Source organism: Gossypium raimondii, chromosome 8 (assembly GCF_025698545.1).
Source record: "Gossypium raimondii isolate GPD5lz chromosome 8, ASM2569854v1, whole genome shotgun sequence".
NCBI classification, from domain to species: domain Eukaryota; kingdom Viridiplantae; phylum Streptophyta; class Magnoliopsida; order Malvales; family Malvaceae; genus Gossypium; species Gossypium raimondii.
The window spans coordinates 38,753,723-38,765,034 of NC_068572.1; the positions used below are offsets into that span (position 1 = coordinate 38,753,723).

General features: G+C 31.9%; 1 protein-coding gene across 1 annotated transcript; it reads left to right on the forward strand.

The window, feature by feature from the left end:
- The first annotated feature begins 4,226 nt into the window (after positions 1-4,226).
- On the forward strand, positions 4,227-5,319 carry LOC105793631 (heavy metal-associated isoprenylated plant protein 39). The gene is made up of 2 exons (XM_012622496.2): positions 4,227-4,419; positions 4,789-5,319. Exons 1-2 carry the CDS (start codon positions 4,414-4,416, stop codon positions 5,176-5,178), a joined length of 396 nt encoding a protein of 131 aa, XP_012477950.1. The 5' UTR covers positions 4,227-4,413; the 3' UTR covers positions 5,179-5,319.
- The last annotated feature ends 5,993 nt before the right edge of the window (positions 5,320-11,312 follow it).

Consider the following 11,312-nt stretch of genomic DNA (forward strand, 5'->3'; position numbering starts at 1 on the left):
AAAATAAGCATCATAAATTATTTTTCCAATTATATAATTTTCTCAACTCGATTCTAGTTCCATTAAAATCATTGCAACTTTACCATAAAAGAATCTATGAGAAAAATATTTTATATTTCTACATTCAATGGGTTCACTATGACCAATTAATTTAATTCAATTTTCGAACTTTAATTTCTAAATTAATTAAATAATAATTTGAAAACCAATAAATTAATTTTCCAAGTCATATTCATTTAGTGATAAAACCACATTCATTTCCCAATGTTTCTCATTTCTCCAACTTTACTATTTCTATTCATTTTTGTTCATTTGATTCAACATGCAATTTATTCTCGGTTTCAATGAGTTAGTAGAGGGGTTGATTGGACATATGTGACTAGGGCTCAAATGATTTATAATTAAGTTCCCCACCTTTTCGCCTATTAATTATAAACTCATTTAGTCACGAAGTCATTTCACTATAGTATGGTGATAGATCTCTTCCTAATGACATACCATTACGAAAGTAACTCGAACAACGCTCGTCCAATGATCTTGTTATAAGTGTATAACCCTAATAGGATATCCTTAATTTCTTTGGGATAAATCTACTCTCCCAATATAATCCTATTTTATCTCATGACAACCATTACATTTTCCTTTATGAAAAGTAAATTACTATCAAATAGTAATCAAGTCATTCATCCCAAAAAACGAACGACCCATAGCCATATTTACTTTTCATCAATCATGTAATGTCAATGAAAGGATATTATTTACTCATATCTCGGACTATGAATTACACTATTGTGAATGACGCTACATACTGCAGAAGTCATATACCTAACACACCAGCTTTCTGTTCCTTCTTTATTCGAACTCAGACTTTTACTTACACCAAAGCATACAAGTTGCCATATTAGTGCTTTTAAGTTGATTTTTTCTTAAGGATTACACTATTGTGCATTTTTTCTTAAGGATTCAATTGATTTTTTTTATTTTTTTTACGAAGGACTTTTTAGACCCTTTTGCCTATTTATTATTATTTGAATTTTAATAAAACATACATGAACTATCACACAAATTGCCATATTAGTGCTTTTAAAATCTTATGGCATAATTGTAAAACTCACCATTAATGTTTCGAGGTTTTCTCACTTCAACCTTTTTTTTTAAAATCTCACCCATAATGTTGCAAAAAAAATTCAAAATAAGGCCAAATTTGATGGATACCATCAGTCAACTAATGGTCAACCATTTTATCCGGCATGAGGCATTAGTTGATAACATGATTGACATTAGGGGTGTTCAGTCGGTTAACCGATCGGTTAACTGACCCGAAATAACATTACCAAATTAACCGACCTTTAAAAATTTTTAACCGTTAACCGAACTGAAATTTTTTCACAAAAATTAACCGAACCAAAATTTTTTCAGTTAATTCGGTCGGTTAACCGAATTAACTGAAAATTATATTTTTTTATTTTTGGTTAAAAATTAACCGAATTATCCGAATTAACTGAATTGAATCACTACATAATTAAAAACATTACATAAGTCTTTGAATCACTAACATTACATAAGTCTTGAAATTAACACATAATTGAAATGTAAGACACTAAAGCATGAAAATGATCAATTTGAAACACTAAAACAGCAGCTTGATTCAATTTAAGACAGTATGAAAATGCTCAATTTGAAACACTCAAACAACAGTTTTAATTCAATTTATGACAGCAAGCAAACAGTAACAATACATAGCATTAAAATCAATAAACAGCAACTCAAGGCTTTTTAAACAAGGGATTATGTATGCTAATTTTCCAGCATTTGGTCAACATATAAACTTTATAAACAGTAGCCATATTGTAAAAAAAAATGTCAACCAAACTTCCCTTCATTTAAAAGAGCAGTTTATGACTTTTAAATCAAGGAAGTTATATGCTGAATTTTCAACATTTGGACAACGGCTCCCAGCTATAACTATGAGAATCATTTATTTTTTCAATGAAAAAATTCAATAAAAATAAATTTTTTTGTTTATTAATTATGTTTTTTTGGACAGTTTGCAAATCTCAACCATGCAAGAAAAGAACACTACTATTACATGAAGCAATCAAAGGGTTATTACATGAAGATGAAACAGGTTCGGGTTCGGGTGCGGAGATGAAAATTAAGCAGTTTGTAAATACAAATACTAGCTGATATCTATTGGGATTATGAATATCGAGCTAGTTTCATTCTTAAAACATAATTTGCAGAAATGGAGGCTTTAGTTGGTGAAAGTATTCTTGAGCTAGTAAAAGCCTACCTCAACTCGCCGGTGATGGATGGTGACCTGGTAGACACTAGAGTGCCGGATGGAAGGTGGCTGGCCTGGCAGAGGTTTTGGGAGTTTTCAATTAGGGATTTGAAGTTGAAGGTTAGGTTTTTTTTTTTTCTATCGTTTGTTCACTGTTGAGTTTAGACTTTTAGACTTAAGTTTTAGTTTTAGTTTTAGAATTTTATTTTTATTTATTAAATTATTTGTAATTTTTATGATTGGGTTGGGTTGGGTAATTGGGTTGGGTTGGATACTTGGGTTTGGATTGGGTTTAGGTGAATAGTGGGCCTATTTATATATTATAATTTTATTTATTAATTTTTTGGTTAAACCGAAAAAATTCGGTTAACAGATCGATTTCGAGCCAAATTAACCGTTAACCAAAAAATTAAAAAATAATTAACCGATCCTTGACCGAAAAATTCGGTTAACCGACTGATTAACTGAATTTGATCTGTTAATCGAATTTTTTCAGTTTGACTCGAACTTTGCACACCCCTAATTGACATGGTGTGACATGTCACTTATGACAAGCCGATTTTTGGATTCAAATTATAAAAATTAAAAAAAATTAAAATTAAAAAATATAGAAAAATTAAATATATATATAATTCAAAAAATATATCAAAATTTTAAAATTTCAAAATAAAAATAAAAATAAAAAATATAGAAAACTTTATAAAAGTTTTCAAAGAATTTTTAAAATTCTTATTTTTAAAAAAATTATGTATTTTTAATACTCTCAATATCATCATCTCCCTGTAGTCGTTGTTCATTATCAGAGCTAACCTAGAGGAACTCCCCACACAACTCCCATCACTACATTACTTTCATCTCTCACATGTCCACCCTCCATCACCACCACATTGGAAGTCTTCAAAGAGTTTTTACTTGATTTGATTTTCTCTAAATTTTGGCTCAATAAAATACTGCTATTTTAAGATAGTTGTTTTCCTAAGAAGACTACTCATAGAAGATCTCTAGTATTTTATTATTGAGGAATTGATCGAACTAGTTTCAAGGATCAAGTTATTTTGTTCATTGTGAGAAACACATTTTAGTGCAGATTATTGTAAACAAATTATTTTTATTGGTTAGATTGTAATTAAATTTTTAAGGGAAAGTCTTAGTGTAGAGAGTAGTCTAGTTAATGTATAGAAGAAATATTACAATTTAGTGAGTGAGTCAAACTTAAATCACGTCTTTTACAATAAATTGATGGTGGTGAATTACTCTCTAAACAAAGTCCTATAGATATAGGTTTTGAAATGCATAACAAACTTGTGTTTGTTTCATATTTTACTCTCTTAGTTAATAAATTAAGTTGCAATTGGGCATGCAATTTGAAGGTAAAATAAAACTTTACATATTCGATCTTGAAGAAACTTAATTTGATAATTATTTAAGTTTTTTACAATATTCAAAAGCCCTCATAATATATTTTTTTCAGAAAGAAAACATCACAGTAAAATAGGAACTTATCCATTTTGTACATTGAATTGGGAATATCAACCATCACAATATCATACACGGCCCAATAAATTATTAGTAATTATCAGTAATTAAAATCCAACATCATATTTTTCTTACGGTTTTAAAGCTTACAAGAGCCAAAAGCAACGGAGTCCAATATCACTACAAATCATAATTAAAAAAAAATCAGTACTTCTATAAATTCGTATTAAAGCATTTTTGATATTTTTAAAACATTTTTAATATATTAAATGAGTCATTATTAGTAAGTTCATCAATAAATATTAAATAGGTTTGGTTTGTCATCTTCTTTGCCTACTTGGACAGGGAAATGGTCAGAGTTGTGCAATTTGGACACAAACCCTTTGTTCCAATTCCACGTTGCTCCTATTTTTTCTCTCATTTTATTTTTAGTACATTTTTAAATTTGGTTGAAAATGTAATTTCGAAACATTATTCAAACACATGAAAAGAATTGAACAATTCTATATCAGATGCATAAATAAAATTTCTTTTTCCAGTTTATTGCTTAGCCATGTTTCTGTTTGTTTATATATTGTGACTTCCCGTCTCTCTTACAAATTCACGTGTTGTAGTTTAATCAAATCTAGGTCACAGTCCAAGTTTCAACAGCAATGAAGGTCTCAAGTTTCCTTCTTTTAATCTATTCTTATCCCAATCTCTCCGCAGAGAATGAATCTTCCAGTATTCAATTAGTTTTATGTTTTCATCCACTGGCTTTGTAACATCAATTCTTGTTTTCTTTATTACTAACATTAGAAAACAATAACAAAGTAACCATTTTTGGGTTCCTTTTTCATGCTTTTAAAAGTTATGTTAGGATTTGCTTGTTTTCATCAACTAAAGTGCTTTATTGTGATGGCAACTGTACTAAAAGATGTTGGTTTTTTTCATGGGATTCTTGTCTTAATAGACAGGACAGATTCAGAACAGGGATGTTTTCTTGTCTCTGACATGATAATCTTTTTTTGTGTGTGGTTCTGTTACAGAAAGTTGTGTTGAAATTGAGTTTACAAGATGACATAGAGAAACAGAAAACCATGAAAGCAGTGTCTGGGCTATCAGGAGTGGATTCAATCGCGATAGACATGAAGGATAAGAAGTTAACAGTGATAGGGGAAGTTGACCCAGTGGTGGTGGTGAGCAAGTTAAGGAAACAATGGTACACTCAGATTTTAACAGTGGGACCAGCCAAAGAAGAGAAAAAAGATGGAGAAGGCAAGAAAAATGAAGGCGCCAAGAAGGATGATAACAAAAAGAAAGAAAGCGAACAACTTGCTGAGCTTCTCAAGGCTTACAAGGCATACAATCCTTACATGACTCCATATCACCGTGTTGTCCTTGCAGAAGACCATCCCAATTCTTGTGTTATCTGCTAATCTTTCAGACTCCACTCCTATATTCATAGTTTTATAAATACAATGTCGGTCTGTAAAGGGAATGCTGTAAAACACACTGTATTTTTCTCTGCTTGTTCTACCAGTTGAGGATTTCTGTAATGGATTAAACATATTTACATATACTCGAAGCCTTATCTGGTTTCTGGAGGACGAAGGCTAACAGGATGACGTTGAATTGATGATGCAGAGAGGTATATTTTTCTAATTAGAATATTTAATTTTTTTTAACCATGGTTTGCTAATATCTAGCAACGATGGATAATCAGTACGAACAAACTAATCCACTAATTAATACACCAAGAACAGATTTTTGTAGCCTTGATTTTTATTATACTATAGGGTGTGGGGGCAATTCATCCTTGTGTGTGACGCTAAAACTAAATTATATTGAGTGTGGGGTTTGTCAGTTAGAGAGAAATCTTTGAAGTATTATTTGTCAAGCAGTCAATTAGATTACAATAACCAAAGTTATTATTCTCGTGTCGGAGTTTTGTGTCCAACCTCAACAGACAGTCTTATATAGTTCACAAAAAGGGGCACCTCGATTGGTGATACTTGTAAGATTCAGGAGATATGTTATTATAAGACGTGTGAATAATAATCAAGTTACCCGGGCACAGATGACTCAAACTACCAACTTAAGGCTTAACGTAGCCTAAGTAGTAATATGGTTGCAGGTAAGGGCCTTATAAACCTCAGGTTGGTGGTTCAAGTCGCCCGCGCTCATGTAGTTCAATTGTTATTCATATGTCTTATACTTATACCTCTTCCAAATCTTGCAGGTACCACTAATTTAGGTGTCACATCCAAAAATTTGGGATAATAGTTTCGGGCTAGTGAATATAATTTTGTTGATTTGGGCGCGAGATTAGTTTCTGAAATTATGGCCTAAAATTAGGTTTGAGAATTCGGAATTAAGTAACCGAAAAATATTTTCCTTAAAACAGCTTTGAAAAATAAAATTAATTTTAAAAATAATTGAGAAAAATGCTTTTAACTAGAAAAGGGGACTGATTTGTAAAAGGATTAATTTTGGGAGTAGCCCAAATGCAGTTATACCAATGTTTAAAAAATTAGCCTATTTTCCCTGCACCCTGCAGTTTCTCATCTTCCAAACACCAAAGTCTCTTTCAATTTTAAAGAAATTGTAAAAAAAACATCAATTTTTTCATTCTTTTTCCAAACGAATTTTTCGAAATTCAGTCTCTCGTTCATTTTTCTTCACCAAACAACGTAAGATTATATTTCTTGATCATGTTTTTGTGCATCCTGCTTTCACGAATCAAGGTTTGAGTTTAATGGATTATGTCAAAAATTGAGATCAATAATGGTGAAATTTGAATTTCCAAACTAAGCTTTGATTTCTAAGTGATTTTCAGCTTATTTTGATTAAATAAAAAGGTTTCTAATCTTTCTTTAACCAATCTTTAAGAGATTTGAAAGATTTAACGATTTTTTGTTCAAGATGTTCATGAACGCCGAATTTTTTGAAAAAATTTAAATTTGAATTTATAGGTGTTTTAATGGTTTAGATTTGTTCTAAAGTTATTAATTAGATATTTAGAATCAATTTCAAACAACGAAAATGAGATTGTATCAAGAAATTTAAGTTTCAGCTTAACAAGTCGAAATTTTCAGTTTAAGAAGAGTTAGATTGGATCTGCATTTTTGTTTTATTTTTGTGGTGTTTGTGGTTGTTAATGACATATATGTATTGTGTGTATTATGTATAGGAAGTCTCAAATTCGTCGGAGCCCTCTACGAGCAAGTTGAAAGGCAAGGCGAAGCTTGTTTAAGCTTTCAACTAGTAAGCGAAAGTGAGATCGGTGAGTATTCTTAAGTCATTATTGGTATGCATGATTCATTGTGTTAATCGAGAGCTTAGGTTAGCCTAAACATCTATCCTAAGTTCCGAGAGTAAGCATTCCTACTTCCTTTGCTATGTTTTTGCGAAAACAATGTTGAATGAGGTTAAATGTGATATAGGTTAAATTCAAGATATGATGTATAATTTACTAGTTTAGTGTACATATATGAGATCTAATGTGTTTGTGGCCTTTTGAGCATTGTTTTATCACTTGTAAGTGCCTTAATTGTGAATATGGTAAGCATGCTATGTGAATGTGTAATGAATGTGAATATGTTGGTTATGATAAGACTAAATGTGCATAAATTAGTAAAGAAACATGTGTAATTATGGACATTTTGGCCTTATGATCTATTGAAGCCATTGGATATAGTTGGCATGCCATAGGATTGTGAGTACTCACCTTTGTGTTTTGTGATCGGACGATTGAGGCCTTGGGACAGGATGGAGAGATAAGGGAATGTTGAGCTTTGCTCCATTCAACGGGACATGTATCGTGTGTTGGAGAGTGTTTAGCTTAAGGCTACACTTGAAGGGACATGTTAGACTATTTGATTTGTTGGTGTAATGGAGATCTATTTATCTAATGTGTGATAATTAAGTCCACTTATATGCTTCTTAACCTCAAGATGCCAATCTATCATTATTTGAAATATGTGAGCTATGACGTGTGTGATTGTATCTAGAAGTAAATTATAAACTTGTTAAACATAGAAAGCATGAAAACAATGCTATAACTTGATGGAAATGATTTGTGAATGTGCCTATAGTATGTTCTTACTTAACCTTTCTGATTAGGTATGCTTAATATTACTTTTGAGCATTCGCTAAGCTTGTTTAAGCTCACATTCTTTCCCCAAAACTTGCATGCTAGTAGTGCATCAAAGGAGTGAAGAGTGGGCAAGTGTAGTGATCAATAAAAGGCATAACTTTTAAGTAGGTGATTTTGGTTTCAAGCTATGAACAAAGGCAGTATGGGAATTCAATTTGGGGGTACCTTTTGAACTGTTATTTTGGATTTGGAACTTTGATTTGTGTTTACTTTTTTTATGGATGATGCACATCATGCTTACTTGATATAGTTATTTCAAAAGAAGTTGAGAAGTGGTTGAAATGTGATTTAATGGATAGAATAGTACACTACTGTTTTAGAATGTTTCAATTGCAATAGTTCATTTTGTGCATATAGGTTCTTTAGAAAAACAAGATATGTTGATTTGATAAGTTGAGTATTTTCTTTGGAGCCTAATGATATATGTAAGCATATATTGTTTACTTAGAAGGTTAAAATATGTCATGATGTGTTATGGAGGTTGCGAGCATGTTTTAAATGTTGAATGAGAGTAATATGACTTTTGTGGATTGAGTTTAGACCTTAAATGCACGAAATGGTAAGTGTGGAAGTGGCCAAACACAAAATTGTAAGTTGTTGGGCTGCTATTGCATAATATGTAGTCGACATTGCGACGTCATTCAAATGACGTCATAATGAGGAGGTGACGTCAAGAATATCAAAGTCGCATCGCCGTGATGAGGAACCTAGCCCAGACCACATCGTGACGAGGTAAATCGCGTGGTCATGACTTGACTCATTGTTTCTTTTGAGTTGTTCTGCTTTCTTTGCAATCTCATCCTAGACTTTATGTTATGTAATTGGATGGCCAAAATGTTATGAATTGCTTTGAAATTTTACATGATTGAGTTTTTGTAAACTCGAAATTATAAAGGGTTATTCCATATTTTTACCACCTTTTTACTTAATTATTGTGTTTATCTCAAGTAATTATTATTGAAATGAGTGAATTTTACTTAATTACTAATTTTAGACATGAATTTAGAAAATATGTGAAATTATGCTTAATTACATGATTTTCATGCATATTTTATATTAATTCATGCTAATTTATTAATGTATGTATTTTTCACTATATAGGAGGTCTATTGGAGACATAATTTAAATAAATAAAAGATGGTCATCACAAATTGTCCATGTATAGTAAGACCATGCAATTTTGGGCATGGGGTTGACTACTTGACCCAGTAAAGAAAGGTGATAAAATATGGACATGTCTGCTAAGTTATTGGACTGAAAAATAGTCCAACAAGAGGAATTAAAAGCCCAATTTCGGCACTTGATGTTGACTGCCCAAAATGTATTTTGGGATATTTAATTGAAGATCCTTACAGTTGGAAAATAATAAGAATTTGGCCCAACAACTTCCCTGTTGAAACCGTCCACTACATAGCTATATTTAGCATGAAATTCAAATTCAAATTGAGAAGACTTGGTCATCCCTTTTCCTTGAAGCATGTTCGGCCATATGAGAGAGGGAAGGAAGGAAATTTAAACTTATTTTTAGTAAACTCAAACCCTTACCTTCACCTATAAATACCTTGTTATTCCTCACTTTTCAATCATCCCTCATCACTCAACATTCCTCTCTCACTGACTCTAGTTTTCTCCCTATTCCTTTCCCCATTTTTCCTTTGCATAGCCGTCCATCCCTTCTCACATCTTTAGAATCAAAAGATTTGTCAAAAGCACTCTCTAGCTGGATACCTTCTAAACCCTTAGAAAAATAAGCTTCAATCGAAGCGGAGGAGCACTTCAATCAGAGTAGATCCAAAAGGCTACTGAACTGAGCAGAGTTGAGCACATCAGTCAAAATAGATCCAAAAGGCTGTTGAACTGAGTCTACTCTTTCCTCTTGATTATTTATTTTAACATGTTTGCTTTGAGTTTTATGTTTTTGATATCAACTATGAAGTTCTAATTCATATAGGCTAAGATAATTATATTAAATTAATGAGATTTATTTAATTCATATTAACATGTTTTGTGTCTCAGTCAATTATGTTTTCAATTAATATCATGATGCATTTCACTTATACGTGATTGGGTGCACTTAGATTAGCTGAACGATCCTAACCAGACAACGGCTAGTAGACGTATAGTTGAAAAGTGCAATGCTTAATTTAGGTCATTACAACCAACTAAGTTAAGGTTCATAGTATCTTTAATTAGCTCTATTATCTTGCATGGTTTTTAGATTTATGTAATTAAACTATTGCATACGTAAATGTCCCTGTGACCTTGCATAAATGCTAAGAAACCCTTAGTCTAATATGATCAGGAACATGCATATTTAACTAAGGAAAAGATTCGAGAGGATTTAATTTGGTTTCCAAACCCATAAGAGATCGAGTTGCCATGGAAGTAATTCTAAACATGTTAGCATGATGAAAGTAAATTGAATTAATTAATATAATTATCCTAGCCCATTTAATGTTGATTGTTTTTGTTGCTAAAGTCTTCATTCATACATTTAGTTAAATTATTTTTGGCAGCGTAAACACGTAACAATTCATTACAAGTTTTTGGCACTGTTTCCGAGGACTGTTGCCTTAATCATTTTTTGTGAAATTATTTTTACAGATTGGTTTTTATTTTTTATTTAATTTCTAACGCTACTAATTTATTCTTTATTTATTTATTAGGTTTTATGAGCATAGATCGAATCATTGATCTATTACCCGTAGACTCTGAAATCGAGTAGACTTTTAAACAAAGAAGACGCGAAAGATCTACTCAAAGACAAGCCGAGATGGACCTTGGAAATCAAAACGATAGACAAGGAAATGGAGTCAATCAAGTAAACAACCCAATCCTTATTGCTAATGATAGGGATCATGCCATCAGATAATACGTTGTGTCACTCTTCAATGAGTTAAATCTGGGAATGAGAAGGCCAGATATAAAGGCACCCCAATTCGAATTGAAACCAGTGATGTTTCAAATGCTCCAAATGGTGGGCCAGTTTAGCGGCATGCCCACAAAAGATTCACACTTACACCTTTGATTATTTAAGGAGGTAAGTGATTCATTTAAGTTACCTGGTGTGACTGAAGATGCACTGAGGTTAAAACTATTTCCGTACTTATTGCGAGATCGAGCACGAGCATGGTTATGTAATGAAATAACAACTTTTGAATAATTGGATGACAAGTCTTTGTACGAGGCTTGGGAAAGATTCAAGGAATTACTTCATAAGTGTCATCATCATGGGATTCCTCACTGTATCCAATTGGAGACATTTTATAATGGTCTCAATGCACAAACAAGATTAATGGTGGATGCTTCTGCATATGGTGCGATTTTTTCTAAGTCTTATAACAAGGCTTACGAGATCATTGAAAAGATCGCAAGTAATAACTACCAATGGCTGACAAATCGAGCAATTTCAGG